This window comes from Silurus meridionalis, chromosome 6, assembly GCF_014805685.1.
Source record: "Silurus meridionalis isolate SWU-2019-XX chromosome 6, ASM1480568v1, whole genome shotgun sequence".
Taxonomy (NCBI): domain Eukaryota; kingdom Metazoa; phylum Chordata; class Actinopteri; order Siluriformes; family Siluridae; genus Silurus; species Silurus meridionalis.
This window is the reverse complement of record NC_060889.1, coordinates 8477815-8501204: the sequence shown is the minus strand read 5'-3', so window position 1 is coordinate 8501204 and position 23390 is coordinate 8477815. Positions and strand designations below refer to the sequence as shown.

The 23390-nt window shown below is 39.5% G+C and overlaps 1 protein-coding gene across 1 annotated transcript in view; it reads right to left on the bottom strand.

Annotated features, from left to right (window-relative positions):
- The window catches only part of nrbp2a (nuclear receptor binding protein 2a), a 41603-nt gene extending 18547 nt beyond the window's left edge, over positions 1–23056 (bottom strand). The window contains exon 1 of the mRNA XM_046851722.1: positions 22257–23056. Within this exon, the coding sequence (XP_046707678.1) occupies positions 22257–22376 (120 nt within the window). The 5' untranslated portion in view covers positions 22377–23056. The remainder of the gene's footprint in view (positions 1–22256) is intronic.
- Between the last annotated feature and the right edge of the window lie 334 nt (positions 23057–23390).

The window sequence follows — 23390 nt, the reverse complement described above, 5'->3', positions numbered from 1 at the left end:
GCACCATATAACAACATTAAAGACAAGTGTGTACTTCCAACGTTATGGCAACAGTCTTGGGAAGAACCATATATGGGGTCTAGATATACTTTATTGTATAATAATCTTCGAAGACTAAGAAGCAGCTTCATGAAATATTTTGTTAAATAATACTATTATTAAGCCTTGCTATGTTTAAGCCATGCTATTAATTATTTAATGTTTTTTTATTTTTATTAAATTCTTTAAGGCTGATATTTAAGTATAGTGAAATTATATAGGATACTTTTAAAGCATATAATAATTTTATTTTTATGAAGTTCATACGGAAAACAAATTTTTCAAAGTGCCTTTAAACTATATGAGGAGCTTCCCACAATAATTAAAAAACCCCACAAAGCTTCTTGAAATGAGATGTTAGGTCTTCACCAGGTGTCAACCAAAACACAAAGCAAAGTTCTCTCCATACACACAATGACGCAAGGTTTTCCAACTCAGCTCGAGCTAACATCAGAACAATGTCGGTTGTGTAAGATTTAAAGCAAGCCAGGGGATTTGAGAGGCCGGCTCCACGATCTGAAAACAAATAACCCTTGTTAGTAAGCGTGGCAGCATCATATAAGCTTGGCGAGTGGTGCAGTTTTAGTCCGGATGAGGTGCCCGCTTGCATGGGGCACTCACAATAAGCATGAAAGCAGCGCCAGGCTGCGACCTCACGCTTCCTGAAAATGAGCAAAGGTTGCCAGACGTGTGGAAAGCAATCTGCCATTCATTCTACTTATTGGGAGCTTTAAACAGGAAACAAGTCACCGATGAGGCACAGTAGTCATGGCTTGCGCAAGGCATTCATGCTAAACACTGTAATCCCTGTTACTGTACAAGCACAGGGCTGAGAAACAAGACTGCACCTCAGACCCGTGTGAAATATCTCACTCTTACAGGGATTTACACACTTGGCTGTAAGCACTCTAGATCCTGAGGCCCATCAAGCTTACAGTGTTACTTTACATTTCTAGCAGCAGTACACAACCAGCATTCAGAGCACTGTGTTGTCCTTTAAGCTGACCGACAGCATTGTGGGAATAGATTCAATTATGCATCAGTATAAATATCCTGGTGACTGTGCAACTTGTGTGTGTGCTCCTATGAATACTAATGGATTTTGGCAGCCAAATCCTTGAATTGATTAAGGCACCCCAATTGCCAGTTCAACTCTGACCTCAGATCACCTCTCGGAGATCTATTACATCTGCCATATGAGCCTAGAGTTCGGTACGATTTGTGAAGCGTAAGCACACCTTCCAAATCCTGCCTGCATGGCTCAAAATCTTGTTACACATCTATTACTTTTGATCTTCTCAAACAGAATACCTAAGACTTCAAGTATTCCTGTGCAATGATTATGTCTCCATGTGAATGTTGGTATTAAAGAAATCTACTAAAAATGAATGAAGCACTTAGCACACTCCGCCTACATGCTCAAGCACAAAAGTAACAATCATAGTCATGACTTGAGTAATCGATCTATGGTTTGAAAAGGAATTCTTTCGGTGTGAAAACAAACCCGCAATTATAAGCCCCACCCCCAAACAAGTACAGACCTGTTTCTAGATGCAGATTTGAATTGTGAACTAAGTAGGAAATGAAATCGTATCTAGCATGTGTTGCTTTAAATATTTGTATCGTTGAAGATATTAGCAATGAGACTGTGGAACATCAATACAACTACTAATGGTCTTATAAATAATAATGTGGTGTCACCACAAAGCTCCAAAAGCCCCTCTTTTTCATCTAAAAAACAAAACAAAAAAGCAAATACAGATAGACAGATAGCCCCCAAGTTACGAAGTCGATTGGGACCAAAAAAAATGGTCATAAGTCAATCAGGTCGTGGGTCGAGAAGAGTGACTACTATATGATGCGTTCCACCGCAGACATAAAGAGGCCCTGTAAACACATTTAAAAAATTTTTTTACACAGTAATAGTAGCCATAGTAGTAGTGATTTACGAAGTACACAAACCATGTACTTAAGTAAAAGTATAAATACACTAAGTGAAATATTACACCATTAAAAGTAAAAGTTCACCCTTTAAACTTTTATTTGTGGAAAAGTACAAAAGTATTTGGCTTCAAATGTACTTAAATATCCAAAGTATTTAAGATTTATTATGGCTATAATGTTGTATTACAATTTTTGTCACAAGACTCTTTACTTAATAAACTCTGTTTATGTGAAAAGACTTTGTTACTCTTAGCACACCTATCTATTAATAATATTATATTAAGGAGTCTAACACTGATTATTATCTATTAAATCATCATGAGCCCAAAACCTTCTTTTTCAACTACTTTAGAAATCACCCAAATAAGACCACAGGTGTTGAACTGTACGTTTATGGCAATCAGAACAAGTGTGCTTGACCAGTTACGTTTTTATCCGCTCCTAAATGAAACGGAACAAATTATTTTGCAAAATGTATTCGAGTAAAAAGTACGATATTTGACTTTGAAATGTAGTGAAGTTGAAGTCTCCCCAAATGGAAATACTTCAGTAAATTGGAACACTTTGTTACTGAACACCACTGGAAATAAATCAATTAAAATAAAAATGAAACACAAAGAGGACACTATTACTCAGTGGAAATTCAGTAGAATATCCAGTACAAGATTTTGCTTTAAAATCCCCCAATGCTTCTATGTTCTCTTATGATTGCTGTGCATTCCCCTACACACACTGATTCAGGTTCTATATAAATAAAAAAAGAAGCAATATGTTGAATGGCAGGGATGGAGATTGAAATAGACACTGACTTGTTTGTTCTTTCTTCAGAACTTTTTGGTTTTGTTTGTATTTGTGAGGAAGGCATGTAATTTTTGGTCAAATGGGTAGCCAGGCGCCACCAGGAAAACCACAGCAACTAGCAGTAATCAGCAACAACAAAAGTAATGTGACAGTGTTAATCTAATAGCGCTGATGAACAAATATGTGGATATGCTGGGTGTGCGTTACATTGCTTTGAAAGCTTTGAGATTTTCTTGAACATAAGAAAAGTCTTGAGTCTCATACAACTGCCACTGGTCCAGTATATTGCACAACTGATCGATGGAATTTAGCAAAACAAGGTTTGCAACATTCAGAGGAAAGACACTTTTCTAAGGTTACGGTTACCAACACTGCGGTATGAGGAAAAAAAGGCCCGAACCCTACGCCACAGAAGCAGTCACAGCCCTCAGACCCCTCAAGCAAAGGTGTGTGTGTGAGACTGAGTAAACATGCTAATCACCACAGAGTCTAGCTAAATCTATACCTGTACAGTCCAAAGGGCAGGTTTTGTTCCTCTTATACTACAGGAACTGAATTATGTTCAATGCTGTACCCCATGAAAAACAGTTACAAAAATGTCTGTCCAGCAGGCTATTTTTTAGACCAAAAAAACCCCCCGAAAAAACCCAAAACAAAACAAAAAACCCACTGCCTATCATGTCAAATGATCTAAAGAAACAGCTTTACCTCAAAACGCTCATGCATTGAATAATTGAATCCCTCCAAAATGCTTCATGCACAGCTAGCCATGACAAAGATACACAAAGAGGTGGAAGGTTAATAAAATATCCTACTCAAGTACTGTTACTTCGATTAATTTTTTACTTAAGTACAAGTAAAGTTACTGGTCTAAACATCCACTCAAATAAAAGTAAAAAGCAGCTAATTTAATATTTCCTCAGAATAAAATTACTGAAATTTGGGGTGGGATGATGGATTCTAGTGAAGTTCAAAAAGGACAAGGGGATATACATTTAAAACTAGTTTTTAAATGAAGGTACAGCTTCACAAACCTACAGTCCATGATGCGAGTCTAATGCGAGTTATGCACTTTCACAGCAAAAAAATTTTATCTCCTGTTATAATGTCATTTATGATGCAGATTCAGAACAACTTTGGAGTCGATAGCATTTCGCTTTCAGTTGGGTCTACATCACTGCCATCTTTCTTTCTTGGGCGGCGAACACGTGCCAAACTCACGTCGATCAATCGGTGCGGTAGTTTAAGCGTTTTTTCCCCCTTGCATTATTTTTAATCCTTTTTTTTTTTTACTTGGAACCGGATATGATTTAAAATGTAGTCAAGTGCAATACTTCAAACTAAACATACTCATGTAAAAGTGAAATGACAGATTTTAAAAAGTAGAAGGAAAAAAAACGACTTAATTACAGTAAAGGAGTAAATGTAGTTTGTTACTTTCCACCTCTGATAAAAACTGGAAATGCATTAATGAACGTCCCATAAACAAGTCCCTTGTATAGAAATGTTAAATGTATAAGAATGGGCGATACTACTGCTGTTACGGACACATTCTGACCAATTATAATCGAACATTCAATTGAACTGTGCTATAAACTGGGTGTATGTACAGCATAATTGTAGCATTCAACAATATGAATTTAGCGGACACGATTGGAACGATGTGTCACAATGCGATATCATAACGATAAGGTAGATTACTGTGATATGAACATTGTGTCTGTACATCAAGGGTATAATTGCAACTGTGCATTTGGCAGTCATCTGAAAGCTGTATGTTTATGTGCGTTTTTGTGTGAGTGACAGCTCAAAATTGACTGACCCGCAATCCCATCTACACTCATCCAGCGAGACAGAGACACACAGAAATACAGACTGGTCCTATCGAATGTGCCTTTGACATGATTGCGTGATCTTCACAGCAAACAGGCAGATCCCACTGCAGTCTGGCTCAGCAGGTCTTAACACAGCCGTACAAAAATTACGGGCCAATTTAACAAAAATGTGCTAAAAACTACAGATGGATACCGACAGGTTGGTGGTTTCTGATTCAGTAATTACTGGATTACATAAGAGAACACCAAACACATACAAGCTTCATGACATTTCTAAATAGCATTTCCTCATGTTTAAGTATTTATGTTAGACCATGCATTTCTAATGTAAGCTGATTTTTTCCCTGGCACACAAAAGAGAATATTATAATAACCCTCCTGATGTCATGGTATATTCAAATATTTACACTGTATGTAATTGTCCTGATCTCAAACTTCACCAGTAGGTTCAAATTTGCATTTTTATTTATTAAATAGATTAAACGTAATCCAAACACAGAGCTCAACAGCTACCACAGTCTTCTGAAACAGCATCCTATTCAACGAGATTATAAAATGCAGCTTATTCGATGCAGCTCTGAAAATATGAAGAAGAAAAAAAACGACAGCTTGTGTCAGATTGAAAACCCACTGAATCGAAAACGTGGTGTTATGTAATTTCACGTGCATGCTGTAGAGCGATAGTTGGCACTCTTGCAGCTGCGAATGGCTCGCTTTGTGGCATCAATAGCACTGCTCCACGTTCTAATAGTTTTGATCCTAGACTTCTCCTCAAACGTTTTTCTGTTCAGTTACCGTTTTAAAGAGACCAGTCCGATACTTTATCATGTAATAAACATCTCCTGATTAGACACAGACTCTTCTTAGATGTTGAGCCCTGATGCAAAATCGCCAGGGCTATGCAGATATTGTTAAACTCTGGAGAAGGTACTGGTGATTACGTCAGCTTCAATCGCCAAACGCTTCTTGGGTGTTAAAATCGTTTTTTTTTAGCCAAAAAAACAATGGAAACCCAATCGCTTTTGCCAAAGCTGAGCTTTAATTAGCTGTGTTAAGTGCTCTCGTTGAGGATTTAATATCAAAATTGTTAAACACCTAACGGGAGCTGTGTAGACCCAAAAGTGCATGGCCCCCTTTAGGTAAATAACTCAAACTAAATTTATACCTGACATTACTTAAACTACTAAATTACTAAAATCAACACAGGTGATTAATTTCCAAGGCCAGGCGTCTTTATATTGAGCGGCTCCCTGCTGTATCCTCCTCATTTATTTCCAGGTCATGAAGAGAAGTTGACAAGGGTGTTAAATACTGTATTCGAATACAGAGATTGCACAGACTACCAAGTTCCACGACTGGCTAACGGCCCCCAAAATGTCCATGCAACGCCTTTTTAATGTGTAATTAGTATGTAAAGGACGATCTTTTCCTTTGGGCTAAAGATATCAGGGTTTTCTTATTTATTTATTTTGGTGCGGATCTTCACATTGCAAATTTCTCAGAATGTTGCGCAAATGGTTCACATGACGGACACGAACAGGAAGGAACACGGATTAGGGCTTAGGTCTAAAAATAAGACTTTGCACAATAAACATTGATTGTATGTCTTTAATGTGTTTGCTTATCATTTCCTTAAATCAAGTACACACAAAGGTCTGAAACGCTGAAAATGGACCAAGGTCCCTAAAGAGGATGCCAGCACAAGTCCCTAAAGCAGCTGAACTGCGTTGATGGATTTATCTTAGTATTTTTTTTTTTCAGGGGTTTAACATAAGCATAATTTTTTTGATGAAATAAACGGAATGAAGGATGCACAAATCAGACAGGGATTAAAGATTATGGTGGAAAACGATTGGGGTTTTATATAATCCGTCTTTGTGTGCGTGTGCTCTGTCTGGTTTGAATGGTTATGCAACCAGGGTTGTGTCCTGCCACCTATGCACTTTGAGTAAAACTCAATCGTACAGCACAGAATTTGTGCACAACACACATACACACACTAATCTGTCTGACCTGTCTAAGCCAAATCAATCATGTGATAGTGAGAACTTTGCCCAGCTGTAATCAGATCGGAATGCCTTTGAAGGAGATGTACCTGAGTGTTAGTACTATGGTAAACGTGTTGTTTGTTGGCCAGATGCACGTTTCCTCACGTTGTACGAGTCAGCATTTAATTTGGGCAGTTCAGAGATGTGGCAGCCATGCTGTCATCCAAAGACGATTCTAGATTGCATCCACACAGCAGTGTTTTCATGCCACCTACCTTGTTTATCTGAATGAAGCTTTTGAATGAAATAACTACTCAAGCGAAGAGGTAGATTACTCAGACGCATTAGATAATTAAATAATTATTATTACTATTGTTGGTGAATTTAATATGAAAACATTGAATTAATTTGCAAGGTATACATATTTTTAGAACTGACTGTACAGTACATTTCCTTTCTTCAATTACTTCTTGGAAAGGCACTTTACTAAACGTGTTTTTTTCAAAGTGGATATGATAAGATGTTATGGCATATTACAGGGTTGTTTAACTACAGGATAGTTCAGTGGTTATATGGAGTCCTTCAGTTTAATGTTCCATAAGTATTCTAGACCAGTGGTCCCCAACCGGGCCGCACAGAAAGAATACATAACTTACTGTGAAAATATTGTGAAAATATTGTCTGACATTAAACCGATCGGTGGTGCAAAAAAGTGTGGGGACCGCTGTTCTAGTATTTTAATTCTATATATGTACTTTGAGTACCTATTGTTTCATTTTTGTTTTTAAGTCTATTGCAGTCCAATAATATGCGTTTTATGGTCATGTTTCTTTTACAGTGGGGACTCCTCTCTGTTTAGCATTGTGCTATACGTATAGTGTCCAATACGGCATCTTAAATAAATGATCTGGTCGTGTCGGGGTTCGAAACAGAAGCTGAGAATTGGTCTAAACATCTTTAGAACTTTCAGGATTCTCTTGGTGAGCATAGATATATTTTCATCTTAAGAGACTTCCTGGTTAAACCTGCATACTAAATACAAATTTGTGGGCAGGAACTTATATATGGGCACACAGCACATTCATGTACTACCACTTGCTCGCTGATATATTAATCACATTTCGCCAAGATTGTAGGGAGTGGGGTGTGTGTGTGTGTGTGCGTGTGTGTGTGTGTCTTAAATAAAAAAACTGGAAAAGGACAAGGGCAAGGTCATTACTGAGAGCTTAAATAGTAAACGAGAACAAGGGGACCAAACAGAGAAAACCTGGAGGTTATCATATGAGCATACTGAATGTACAAAGTCAACAGAGTTGTAACCAGATCGATATTCAATCATTATATTACTTACACATCAGAAGCTTGATCGATTTTTCCAACTGCAGCTAATAAAACAAAAAGTCACCCTTAATAACTGTTAACTTTAATCCTCTTCCACTCTTGGACATTTCAAAGTCAGGTCCAATGCCACAATGATAATAACTAATCAATTGACACAGCTCACACCTTATCCTATAACACTTCCAATGTTCAGCCATTAAACACGTTCAGCGTAAAAATTAGATGTTTAGCAGCAACAATGCTGAATATTTTGAGTAAATAAGTCTTGCTATTTCCATACTCCTGTTTCCATTATTGATGACTCGGGCAAACCTCGATGGCACAGGGCCAGGGAAAAACTCCACCGTATGAAAGTAGTACACCCAAATCAATAAGCCAGGCAGCGCTTAACAGAACAACAAGACACTTTTTTTTTATCTGTGAACATGGAAATATGAAAATATATGTAATACGGTGCTTGTTTTTTTTTTTTATTAGAAACCATTTTTAGACATGAAACTGTTACCAATCATATACTTCCTCCAAGATACTCCAAGACGAGAGGCTGCATCTTTTCAAACGGCTGCTCATGATGCATTTCAAGGTAGAGCAATACACATGGAAGAAACTGCTGTCTGGCCTCCTCCAAATACATGAGCTCACAGATGGCCTTGATTGAGTAATACCACTAGCGATTGATAGGCTAGATAGGTGGATATATAGAACGAGGTAGAGCGGTAGAAGTCGAGAGACAAAGCAAATAAAATCCCTTCTACCTCTAAATTCCTTTTGCGGCAGATAAAGAAGACCAACGGTAAGACAATAAAACGAGACCATGACTATAACACCCCCTGTTGCACATTTTAAATTGTAACTTTAAGATATGCTTTGGCTAATCTCATTACGGGAGCACGTTGTGTACTCATAACAGCCCCTCTTTCCTAGAAACTGGGCAAGCGAACATGCAGCAGGAGGGTGAGGGATACCAGATGGACGGCTTCATGCAGTAAGGCAAATGTCTTGCACTAGCTTTTCTTTAGCCTGGCTGTGTGCCAAAGTGCACTCTCCCTCACACCTGATTGAAAAGAACTCGCTGACCAGAGATAAAAAAAATAAAAATGTTTAAGATAAACAGGGGTCCATTCATAGTTGAACTGGAACAACCGCAAAACCACGATACATCCGAGTACAATAGGGGCGATATCTGCATCGCGTAATCTGTAATCCGACCGATACTAACTTGCAGCAGTCGGTGCAATACAAAAGGTTCCACTAGGACGCAAATCAGACTCAGAAAGAACAATGTATTATACAGTAGATACATTTCAATGCTACATTTGCACAGCCATTTTTTTTTCCAAAAGCTTGTTTGCAAACATATTTATCCTGTCAAATTATTCAGCCTTTCACATTTCTCTGCTTGATGCACGTTCAAACACTGGCTTACTCGGTAGCAGACATTTGCAGGCCCTGATAAATCAAATTTTAAGTCAAGAAGCTTTGATTGTCATTTCAAGACGTTTCTCCAGAACCCTGGTGCTACATAAACAACATAGAGCTACATACAAAACACAGAGCAAAGGAATAAAGTAAGTTGTCCTGGCCACAAAGTGCATGACAAAACACAAGACAGTGTGGGACAGTGCTGCCAGTGAACCGACTGTATATTGTGTTTTATTGAGCGTATTTGTAAATATAAACACAAAATGTCGTCCAAACAGCAACACTAGCAATCAAGTAGATGTGCAAAAACAGCATGTACAGTTAACAGTTAAAATAAAGTAATAATATACATGATATAAAATTCGTGGTGGCAAAGACATGGATGTGTGCGAATTGAAATGAGCATTGAGTGTGTGTTTGCGTGCGTGCGAGTTTCAGTTTCAGCTCAGTTCTGCGTGTTGAGGAGCATGATAGCTTGAGGGAAAAAAACTGCTAAGCAGTCTGGATGTGAAGCCCCGAATGCTTCAGAACCTCTTTTTTTGATGGCAAGAAATTGAAGAGTGTGTGAGGGGTGTGTGTGATGGGAGGTGGCGGAAGATGGGCTTTCCTCAGCCTCCACAGCTGCTGGGCTTTCGTGGTGATAGAGCTGGTATTAAGTGACCAGGTGAAGTTCTCCGCCAGAAGAACACTAGTAATTTGGTGCTCAGAGAGAATCCATTGATGATCAGTAGAGAATTGCTGCTCTGTCAACAACAATCTCTTTAGTTTTGTCAACGTTCTGACAGAATATTGTTTCTACACCTGTTGCATCTTCTCTCTGTATGTTGATGAGACCCACCAAGGTCGCGTCATATGCGAACTTGATGCATAGTCGTGAGTCAGCAGAGTGAACAGCAGTGGGCTGAGCAAACAGCCCTGTGGTTCCCCAGTGCTAAGTGTGGTGGTGCTGAAGATGCTGTTCCCAATCTGGTCTAACTGATGTCTCCCAGTCAGGAAGTCAAGGATCCAGCTGCAGAGGGAGGTGTTCAGGCTCAGTAGACTCAGCTTCTCAATCAGGTGCTGTGGGATGCTAAATTGAAATCTATGAACAGCATTTGTGTTCTTTTTGTCCAGGTGGGTGAGGGCCAGGTGGAGGGTTGTGACGATGGCATCGTCTGTAGAACGATTTGGACGATACACAAACTGCATGGGGTCCAGTGAGGGTGGTAGCTTTGAAGTCTTGTCGATGTGTTGTCTCAAACCAGGTCTAGTAGTTGTTCAGCACATCTGGGAGGGAGGCGTCATGGTCACAGGCAAGTGGCGTTGTCTTGTAGTTTGTGATCGCCTGGATGCCCTGTGACATGCGCCGGGTGTCTCTGCTGTCCCGGAAGTGGCCGTGGATTCTCTTGGTGTGTGTGCGCTTTGCGTCTTTGATGGCTCGGGACAGTTTGGCAATTGCTGTTCTTAAGGTCATCTTGTACCATGCTCTGAAGGAGTCTCTAGACTGCAGCAGCGGACGGACTTTTGCGGTCATCCACGGCTTCTGGTTGGAGCGTGTGGTGATGGTCTTAGAGATGGTCACCTCGTCAATGCACTTGCTGATGCACTTGCTGATGTAGCTGGTCGATGGTTGCAGCCTCCTTAAATGTGTCCCAGTCAGTGCATTCAAAGCAGTCCTGAAGAGCAGAGATGGCTCCTGCTGGCCAGATTCTTACCTGCTTTCGAACTGGTTTTGAATGCTTTTCGGTCTGTATGCTGGGATCAGCATAACAGTGATTAGTTCCGAGTAGCCGAGTTGGGGGGCGGGGCTTTGCATGTTGTGCCAGAATGTTTTCCCGTCAGGTTTCAAAGTCCACATTCTGATGAAATTTAGGTAGCACAGTCCTGGGATTTGCATGATTGAAATCTTCAGTGACAAACAGTTTGTCAGGGTGTGTGTTCTGCAGTTTTCTTATGATTCCGTAGAGTACACAGAGCACCTCCTTAGCATTAGCGCTAGGTGGAATGTACACTCCTAGTACGATAACGGTGGATAAACGGCTATATCATGTGTTACACAGTTTTGCTTGTTTGCCCAAAATGAATGTGTGTAATTCAGGGAGTTTCGACATCAAGTTGCAAAGTACATGGTAGAGTTAATGCTTAATAAAGTGAATGAAAAACCTGAACAGATATTGCGTGTGCAAATTAATACAGCCAAATGGAAGGCATTAAAGTGGTTTTATCTAAGTGAATGTTTAGGAAATTCATCAAAAAATATCAGTCAAAATAATTTTTTTTTTTCTCCCCAACAACCATTGCTGTATACTGCAGTGGTAAAGTTATTATATAAAATATCTTGGCACTTAAACAGACAAGGGTCTCATTCACTGTATTTGCGTCAATACCTAATTAACCTCAACCCGCGCTCATGTCTACACACTTTTATACTGTATTTTGAAGTGCTTTTTTTCTTTCTTATCAGTCTTATTCAGTTTAAAATGGACCAAACCAAATCACCACATCTATGAGGAATAATTAGCGTGAACACAAAACCTTAATATATTGTTTCCTGCTTTTTTTTTTTCATGAAATCATCCGTGCAACGGATATACTACGCATGCTGTATATCTGATTGCACAAGAGCTTGTTATTTCTGCGCTCAAGAACAGTCACATCTGTTCCAACACAACTGTAATCTGCAACTGGAACCACTTTTATTATGCAATATATCAAAATCAACACAAGATATTCTTAGAAAGGTGCTGTCAAAAGAAAAATAAATCAAGTTTGTTAAGAGACCCACACGCTGTTCCTGGACGAGATCCCGTTTTCCATTCTCAACCAACTGTATAAATATGTTCAAATAAAAAACACAAACGATGTAGTGTAAGAATTATTTCAATATATTTAAAAAACAAAGAGCAACAATGACTAGTAGAAAAGCTCCTATATTTTTGTTCCAGCATTAGAATCATTGCCATTATAGACAAAATGGGAAACGTAGCGATATTGTGTTTGGCTCAGCTCAGTATTATGTCTAATTCGTAATCCAGAGCAAATTCTTAAAGTGCACAATCGGTTCGGGCGGAGATTAGTGCATCTTGGAGGACCTACAACAAAAACGGAAAAACGGAAACAACCACCAACACAACCGCTACAAACTAATGACACACCCCCTCTTTTCCCACCAGCCTTCTTTGGCTTTGCCTCATTTTGAGCCATACACACCCAGGAATCTTGGAAACCACACACACACACACACACACACACACACACACACACACATATCTGTTTTTTTTAGTTTGACTGCCTCCAGTTAACAGATATAGTAAAACTTTCAAAAGATCTCCTATTTCAGGTATGTAGATCTGCATGGAAGAACAGAAAACCTGCAGCCACTTGCCAAAAAATGTATAGTCATCCACAGAAGGTTAGCAGTTCCATTAATGTTTGTGTGCGTCATTACAAAAAAAGGCAAGTTATGAAAGACTTTTCTGCGAATTGTGCACATTTCCCTGAAGTGTTGAGAAACCCGTTGTAGCACACATCTCACCTGTGAAAACTCCTGACAGACATTTTTTATTTCTTTACTAGCGTGAGGTGTTTCTTCAATGCTAGCGGTAGTAACTCTCCAACCTTCCCAACGTTCCCTTTCAGTTTAAGGAGTAAAATCAACCTAAAATCCACATAGAATCAGAGGAAAACAAAGTAGGACTTCTCACATTTAAATGCTTTATATTTACACTCACAAGCTTTTACTTTATGTCCATCAATATACAGACATAATCAGTAGTTAATTCCACATATAACCATGACTATACAGGTTGCTGTTTGAGAAGGTAATTATACATCATTCAACACAATTCAGTATGCAGAGGTAAAAAAAAATTCCTTAATGACAACCTGCAACTCACTACTTCTGAGGTAACTCGTAAACCTCATACACAACAGTCTTTGTTTTGTCTTTGTTGCTAATACAGACTGCAGTTTAACTAGAATGTTTGCATTTACAGACAGATCTTCAGTCACCGTGTTGTCTTCACTATTTAAGGGTGATGATAACTCACCAATATAACTATCAACATTTAATGTAACTTCATATGGTAATTCCAAACACGACAATATCAGTAGATGGCTATTGCTAAAATGTAATGCACTAAATGAAAACAAATGTTATGCTTTTTGAACATCTCATTCCCTAGCTTCTGTTATAATAACCTCCACTCTTCTGGGAAGATGCTCCACAAGATTTTGGAGTATATTGCTGTGGAGATTTGTGCTCATTCAGCTACAAAGGTTTTAGCAAAGTCAGGTGCTGTGTGTGGGCCTGAGGTACAGTGTCCTGTTTGATCCCAAATGTGTTCAATAGGGTTGAGGTCAGAGCTCTACAGGAGGACAGTCAAGATCTTCCATTTTTTTTCCCTCCATTTTTGTTGCACAGGGTCATTGTCATCCTTGAAGGGAAAATGTAATGCTATCGCATCCAAAGACATCCTATGTGGTTGTTTGCCTCCAAATTAGTGGTAAACGTTATGGGGTTTCTGGAAAAATCAGGTGTCCAAACAGCGTACTGGTTAATGGAGCAAAATAGATTTATAATCCGATTGACCGGTCAAACGGTGCCAAGGCCACTCGTTTGGCAGCCTGCTGGCAATTCACAAAGATGCCACGGATGCACTAACGTGTGTATGTGTATCCGTTTGCGTGTAAAAGAGTGTGTGAACAGAAAGAAAGAAATTTTGTGGGCAGAGACAAAAATAGACAATAGGAAACAAAGGTGAAAGGATAAACAAAAGAAGAAGAAAAAGAAAGAGACATACTGTGCAGAGTACATACAAAAAGAGAAAAGGGGAAGAGAATATGAGCAGTTTTTGGAGTAAAGAGCAGGAGACATATACACAGAGAAAACAGAAATAAAAGCAAGCATGATATAGAGTGCCAAGAGGGAGAGAGAGATTTAGTGGGCTGGGAGCAGGAGAATTAGAGAGAAAAACAGAGAGAAGATCAAAAAGAAAAACGCAGAGTGAAGGAGTCAGACACAGTAAAGACGAAAAGACAAAGACAGATGTGCCTGCTATGCACCAGCTAATGCATTCCCAGCGGCCCATGTAGATGCCTGCAAGTCCAAAAGGAATGCCCAATTATGCAAACAGTAAAGCAATGCTACTGCTTCAGGTTAAATCTGACCACATCCTGAATATCCACAAGCTCTAAATGACTGCTTCCATTAATCCGGGAGATTCTCTGTACACAATACTGCATGATCTCATTGTTTTCCCTGTGCTGCTTCTGTCCCTGACAGCGTGATCACAGCTGACCTTTGCTTAGTTCTGACAATCATCTCTTTCTCATTAGTCAACCTGCAAAACATGACAATGATACCACACGAACAGCTATAACTACTGCGTTATTGTCTGACCTTCTACAGGATCAAGCGTCTTTCTTCAGCTGCTCACAGATGTGGTACATGTGGAAAAATGAAGTCAGAGGTTGTACTAATAATCAGAAGGTCCTGAATTCAAAACTGAACCTTTGAGCAAAAGCCCTTACCCTTGACTGCTCATTTGTAGGAGCTAAATGGAAGAGCGTGGGATAAAGGATTATCTGCCAAATGCTCTAAAATGTACAGTAGATTAAAGAGATACACGTAATCACATGTCTCATGGTCATCTTCAGAGCTTGGCTACTGATGATTCAGAAAGAATCAATCGAGTCAGAGCTGTGAGAACCACGAGGAAAGGATTGTTTTTAAGATTGTGCAACCCACTGAAACAAAGTGAATACAATTGACTGTTTTTTTTTTCCATTTACAGAGACCAGGCTGCACCTCAATACATACACAATGACATTTTAGCGCTAATCCCTCTGACAACTAGGTCATTTCACAACCTTCAATGTCAACCAAAGTTTATTTATTTTTTAATATGTAACTTTTTTAGAACCCTGGGAGGTGTTTTACATCGGAAAAGCTAATCTCAAACCCTGCTCGATTACAATGATAAAAGGCTTGAAGGCTGATTCTTAATTTAGCTTTAGCTACAACAAACCTACAATGTGAAAGATGCTCTACTATGGTACTGGTAAACAAACTGCTGCCAGCCTATTAATAAGATTCACAGGGTCAGGATCAGAATTTGTGATTTGTGAATGATGATCTTTGATTGTAAAAAAAAAAAATCCAGTGAATAGTAGAATCCAAGATCATTTTCAAGACAGGATCATTTACAAAATTTGCAAATACACAAACTAAAACAAAACTTTGCTAATCTACATCAAGAAAACGTTGTTACATGCCAGTAAATCCTCATATCGACTGTTTTATAAATACATTTTAGCAACCAGACCAGAAATAAACCTCCCCAGAAGAGGAAACGAGCGTATTTTGCACCCACGAACGTTATAGAGGATGGTCACAGCTGGACATTTACAGATGTTTGCAGCATTTTGGGGTCAGCAAGTTGGCAACTGTACAGTTAGAAGCCAATATGCAGTTGGACGTCATGTCAAAATAACTTTATCTAGTCAAATGCCTGGTGTTTGCTTTTGTTAAACACTAGTGCACCTTCGAATGGAACCAGGCTCTATATTTAGATTTGACTGAATCTAATGTTTTTTTTTTTTTTGCAGCAAAGTTGGCAAAAAACTAGGCTTGTCATACAGATAAAACGCTTATCACTACTGTTACGCATAGTGGAACGTGTGTGATGTGGGCTGTTTTTCCTTCAAAGGCCCTGGGAAATGTGTTAGGAAACATGGCATCAATGACTCCATGAAGTAGCTGAAAGTTTTATCTGAACATCTGCCTACTCTGACAAGAAGTTATACCTGGGTAATAGTTGGATCTACCAGTAATACAATGAACATTTAAAGTCTGAAAGCACTAGTAAAACGTAGTCTTTTCTAATTGATCGGTAATTTTCAGTACAAATACTACTGACAAAAATGTGGGTGGAAAGTATAATTCTTAACTTAAAAATTGCTTTAGTCACACTCGAATAGGCATGAACGTCGCACGTTTTTATTTTTGTTTTTATTAGAACCTTGTGACCCGTTTTAGATCAGATTTTGGACTTTGGACCTGACTTTAAATGGTTCGACCAACAGAATTATGCGGTTTGCCATAATATTTGCAGTAGAGCCACTGCCCATAATTGTGATAAACGTATATTTGATCAAGGTGTACATTGTTTAGAATAAACTGACAGAATTCTGTCAGCTAAACAGAAACTGTTTTTCATCTACCTTTACCAAAAGGGTGCCAATAATTTTGAATCTCTCTGTATATACATGTGGGTAATGAATTAAAAGGTAAAAAAAAACAAAGTTCGCAGACTTCAAAAATGGCTTTAAATGCACCGTTGGAACAAGTTCTCGTCATAGTCCGGTTTTAATTACCATTTTGCTGTTTTCACAGTCAGTGGTCGAAGCTGCTTGTACAGCAAATGCAAACTTCTCCAGTTCTGCCTCCAGACTTCAGGACTTCTTTGTTAAAAAAGAAAGGAAAAACAAAAGACAGAAAGGTGCTTTATGCTCGTCCTACCTACATTTCTTTAACGGCATTGTGAGATTCTTTCTTCGCATAGTTTAGAACCATAAATCATCTTCAGTCCCCCAAAAGAAAATCACCTGTCTGGTTCGTTTTAATTAAAGTTATTCCTAAATCTGGATTAGCTTCATTTTGTTGCTTATAATGTAGAAAATATCGGATATAGCACAATTTTCAAAACCCAATATTATTTATTACAACGTCCTATAAAGTCCTTTCTATGAATGCATGCTTTAATGCAGCCTGGATCTATATAACTATTTGTATCTTATTTATTATAATTATATAACCAAGCATTTAGTAACTAAATCTTGCTATTTTTTATCCAAGTGGTTTGAACGTTATTTTAATTGATAACACATTTCTGAACCTCCGTCAAACCTTTCGGTTTTATGTGAATGAGAAAATATCAAAACAGCAACTGGATAACAAAACAGCAACGACCTACTGCAGGCCTGTTACGCTCTTGCGCATGCTATCGATGCCCTTGGAGCCGGTTCATCGCAGCTGCCGATCGGATCGTTAGTTTGTGGTATGTCACTAAATTTGGCTTGGTTTGAATACGAAACCCTTGCGCGATGCCAGAATACGTTACACGCTGTACAGATTCGGAATTACGTCCTCCGACGGCTACAAACAGCAATGTGACCTTTGGAGCATTAAGCGTCAGTTTCAGCGGCGCATGCACGCGAATGCATTGTAATTATTATTATTTTTTTTTAGAACTTTAAGCAAAACGCACCGACACAATACACTGCATTTGCTGAATATAAAGGAATTGGTGAGATTCTGGACTTAATTGTGCTTCCTATTCCTTGTAACTTCATACCCTCCTAATGGTATTCTCATGGAAATTGATACAATGGTGTGTGCCAGCGGTGCCAAACGGTGACTGAACTCGGGCGGGCGCTAGACAGTGAAAGCGCGCCGATCCACATGTGTGTGCGTGTGTGTGTGTGAGCGCCGGGGTGAAGACGAAAGAAAATTTTGCTCTGCTTGGTGAACTTTTGCCTGTCTCTCTCTCTTCCAGCGTGGAACCAGTGAGTGTGTTACATGGTGTTTGACATACTGTGACCATTTAATTACCTGGTTGTACCCAAGACAATGAAAGCTTTATTCTCATTAAATTAACAGACCCTACTTCATAGGGTGGTGGTATGCACTTCTTGTTGATGTAGCGCCTGAGCTCTCAAATGGAGAAAGTATGCAGCCTTACATTGCTGTGCACTCAGCTGAAGCCAGCCATCACAGTCTGATGTGAATCCCTGACTAATTACACTGACACACTGAAAGAAAGATGAGTTACATCACCGAGCCTCTACATATCACAGCAAGACGCAAGGCAGGCAATCGGTCTGTGCAAACCAACAGCTGTTTTCATTTTTTTTTAATCTACAGTAAAGGTGGTTTAAACCATGGCACACATTCGAAGTGCTGGTTTGCATAAAACGCAATCGTTTTGCATATAAATCAAATGCATTTTGAGGACACGCCGTCTAAACCGCATATTGACGTTCCTCTTGAGAATCCAAAACTCGCTGTTGATTTAGGCCTACGAGTAAGCGGGAGAAGTTGTTTTAGAAGAGCCACTTTAGCACTTTTAGCAATTCAACTGGGAAAAATCGGTTACCTTTATCGTACAAGCCAGGTTTTGACGACAAATTCTGGGAAATTTTAGAAGAACCGCATGCAAACGGAAGCGGTTACGTTACAATTCGATGCAATTGAGCGGAGTTTGAAAATACTCCTGCATGAAAAAATTATTAACAGAACATTTAATAGAATAAATGTATACAGTTTTTTTTTGTTTGTAATAGCACTTGAGTTAAAGGTGTTCAGAAGATCAGAAATCCAATGAGAGTAAAATAACACATACTTTATTTTGTATATGTTCTTGTGCTTTTTCACGTTCAGCTGTTGTACGACGCCTTTATAGAATTTGCTCAACATATTCCTGCCGGTTCCTGATTTTTTTTCTACGTCCTGAACCTCTATTTAAAGCATCCTGTCAGACTTCATGATACAACTGTAAACCTGCTCCTAGAAGACAGAATTCAGAAGCAAATGCCTTAATGCACATAGCTTTCTCAGAATCCTGGGTCGTGGCTGTAGTCATAATAATTCTGCAGGAAAATCCCATACTTGCTTTATTTTCGTTGATACTGCTTCACAAGCCAGACTTGTGTGGCTAATATTAACTCTTTATCGCGTTTAATGGTTGTTTTTTTTAGCCAACCACTCAGCCACTAATGCCTTTGTATCGACTACGAAGAAACACTACTCCTGTTTCTGATAAATTAGTCAAACACTCACAAAAAGAACAGCCTTCTATTGAAACTGGACCAGAGCAACCTAAAAACCAAGGGGACTTTCGGTTTGGGTCCTGTGCGTAGAAAAACTTTATATTTTTTATTTTTAAAACATTTAATACCTTACAAAGTGCACTTATTTAATTAGTGGCGAGCCTTTTGGGGATTTGAAAACAAAATAAAAAAAACACAGCTTTCACCTCACGAGCACGTGCAACGCTTCAACCTGGTGATGTGACACGATCCTAGTGTGTGCTACTCGCTCTCATGCACACGTCCCGTTTACGTGGGTAAATATTTTAATTGAAGTGTTGAACGCTTACTCACATGCACAATATCCTTCCTACGCGTCCCTCTAATTATAGGTCTTATAGACATAGTTAACTGGGATGCGCTTTTGGAGAACGTACGGTACACTGAGCAAAATAGTGTAACTGATCTACATAGCACCAGTGATGCAGGGTGTCATCCGTGGTAGTACTTTATTTATGCATAGAAGTGCAAAACAACAACAACAAAAAAACAGAGACGTTGCAATGTTGTATTACTTACAAGTCACAACTCAACTCAATTACTGACGTCTCAAACGCAGCATCACTAAAATCAGCTCCTCGCAATACAAAGTGTCCAATGCAACCTGAAAGTGTTTCCTCGTGGTTACGGTCAGGAATGAACACCTAACATCAGGGACATTTGCGATTAATGCATACCTAAACAAGAGTTCCAGGATTAGTCTACAAGTCAAGTCAAGTCAAATTTATTTCTTGCAAAATCTAGAAGCTTTAAAATGTTCATCAATGAGGCTCTTGTGGCCCATTCACGATTGTAAAGAAACGCCTTCAACAATATCTAAAACGATATCTAAAACGATATTTCCCCTCCTTCAAAAGCCTTTTTGAAAAACTCGATTTTCAAAGAACGTATAGACTGACTTTAGCCTATCAAATATTTTTCCGGAATCAAATTGGATCATCTCATTTTCTGACACAAGAACTGACAAAACGAGGAATCCTGAATGCTTGCCTGGAAAAACAAAAAAAAAAAACATTAGGACAAAAACCAGATGTTCTGTACAACGTGTTTCCAGTTCGATTTTCATTGAATTTAAAACACTAAAAGTATGAGGAAATTCTGACTTGTTTTCGAAGACTTCACATAACAGGCGTTTTCGTATCCCGAACACAATACAACACCTATTTAACATGCAAAACCCCAAGCGACAACATGACATTTTTATATAGCCTACAGGAGAGGTCTACCCGGAATTACTAGTATATTCATGTTTATAATGATCATATGATCTTCAGTGGTGGATCTTATTTTACATAAACATTAGCTACATAATCCACAATGACATTTGAAAACCTGCTGATAGAGGCCCCAGCTGTATTTATCCTTTGCTTCATTTCCACCTAAACAGAGAGATTCAGCAGTTCCCTTAACTCTACTTTATCTGTACACTCTACATACAAACAAGCTGCAATTGGATGCAAATACCACAATCAATGCTATTGTTCTTCTCCTAACTTGCTAACTGGCTGAACTCAGTCTTCAAAGTTACTAGGCTCAACTGTAAATATGCACTGAATTCTGGAGCTCTGAGTTTTGTTCCCATCACTACTATTGTTTTCTCATTCAACACCACTTCTGCTCAGTTCAAAGTGCCCATTAGAGCAAAATTGTAATCAGAGATGCTACACATGGCGTTTTTATAACATGTCCAGTTTGTAATTTTACTATTAGTACCCATGTCCTTCCCTAAACGGAATGCTCATTTTTTGGTGCTAAGTGTACACGTGCAGCGTGTCTTCGCTGCAACAAGTAACTCCAGAATTGTATTCACTTTTGTCACGCAGCTTTGACACACCCATATCTAGTCCCCCCACAATCGCTGTTGCTCGTGTCTCCGAAAGCCGGCAGCACTAACTGGAAAAAATTGTCTCTGTCTCTGTAAACAACAAAAAGTCTGTGGACACCATAAGATCCATTTAATACTCTCAACTCTTTTGAGATGTTGTTCCACTAGTGCACAAGGGTGCAACAAGGGTGTTAGTAAATTCAGATACCCATGTAGAGTGACGAGTTCTATGGCGCAGTCAGCATTCCAAATCACCCCAAAAGAGTTCAGTAGGGTTGAGGTCTGAGGTCTATAGCAGGCCACACACTCCGTCCAGATCTCCGTCCATATCTACATGGAGCCGGCTTTGTGCACGGGCGCAAAGTCATGCTGGAGCAGGTCTCTTAGTTCACGTGAAGGGAAAATTGAATGCTCCTACACCCAAAAAGACATACTATACAATTATGTGCTTCTGACTCTCTGCTAACAGGCGAAGAAGCACGTGTCTCATAATACTTTTGTCCATGTACTAGTGTAGATTTACAGGGATGAACTGACGTGAATTGACACACCTTCGACTCGAAAAGTCTGGGCTTATAGAAAAATGAGTTTGTGGACATTGTGTCGTGGAGTTCAGGTGAAGTTTGAAGTCAGAAGGACAACATTGACTTCTAACTTCTAACTCAACCATTGGGCTTTCCAGCTGTGAGAGCTCTGTGTGTGTGTGTGTGTGTGTGTGTGTGTGTGTGTGTGTACACAGATAAGGCTTCAATTCTTTCTAACTACCACTTATCGCAAAATGGAGGGCAGTAGAGCCGAACCCGGGGATGTATTTCAGGGTAACACCCGCTACCACACGACTCCACGCCCACGTTATCATCGCACGCATGCGCAAAAGCCCAATTAACGTGGGCTGACTTGGGCATGAGACTCACTGCTGTTTATCTCTTGCATGCTGCCGGAGGGGAAGTTTGTAACATTTTTTTTATATATAAATATACAAATATATGAAGAAAATAAACATAATGCAACTTCATTGGAAATCTCTGCACAAGACTTTGCAAGTGAATGGATATAATATATAAAATATTAATCACTAATGCAGTCCTGTGTTTAGGGGGTCTGTGGAGATCTTTAGGCTGGAGATAAGCATGAAGGCCATGTGTTTATGGTTGGTGTAGGTTTGGATTGGATGTAATCACATATTTAAATTGAGTGGACATGGACACATACCTGCTCCTTTCGCTTCTGCCAGCGGCCACATGGACTCTCCTCCAGGATCTCGCTCTCATCCTCGCTCTCCTCCTCTTTCCCTCCAGACTCCGAGATCCTCTCCGGGACCGACATGGTCATTTTACGCGTTGAGGTTCTTCCTCTTCCTCCTCAGCCTCCTCCTCTTCCTCTTCTTCTTGCAGGGTCTATCTACAGTCCGAACTACGCACACGATATTTGTAGAGCAAATGCACTCCGGCGTTACTGCTGCATCTACCAATGCAACGTGCAAAATAATGTCTCACCCCAAACCAAGTGTGCAGAATGCAGCTGAGAAGACAGACAGAAGATCCGAGCAGAAAGATGATCAGCTCGGCTATGGTGTGTAAGGAAAGCACAGATATCCCCACGTCCTCCTCATCCTCTTCCTCCTCATCCTCAGCTTCATCATGGACGTGTGAGACGTGTGGGAGCTGCTGGAGGCCAAATAACCTCCCCCCTGAACCAATACACACTCCCACTTTAACAGGATACAAGCATCGTTTTGTCCCGTCAGCTCCTCGTACCGTGTGTGTGTGTGTGTGTGTGTGTGGACGAGTGCGTTCACAATTTCCTCTTTTTACAATCACTACCGTAAATCTCTTCCAAGCAGCGCAGTGGAGCTCTCTCTCTCTCTCTCTGTGTGTGTGTGTGTGTGTGTGTGTGCGTGTGTGTGTAAATGAATTTTATTCCAAATCTGTCTACGTCACAAGCAGTCCTCTATCTGATTAAATCAACTTGTATACAAGTAGATAATATATTCTATTAATACAAAAGAGTCGGCTCATCGAGTCGACTCTTTGAAGCGATTGTTAGGTACCGACTACCACATTGGTCATGAGCCTTTTTACCACTTTAGCACCCTTTCTTATTATGTATGTAGGTACAGGTTGTAATGCTGTTACCAGGAAACATGATCTCATAGAGATCTGAGCTGTTGAGTCGTTTGTTTGAGTCCCAGCCAGATTCTGCAATGCATCTTTGGTAATTTGAGATGTGTTACAAACCGAGGTAAGATTTCATATATCAGTTATAGTTAGACTGTAAACAAAAAAAACACAATGGGGATAATATTGCAAATTGCGAATGAGTCGACTCAATGTGAGGAGTCGGTTC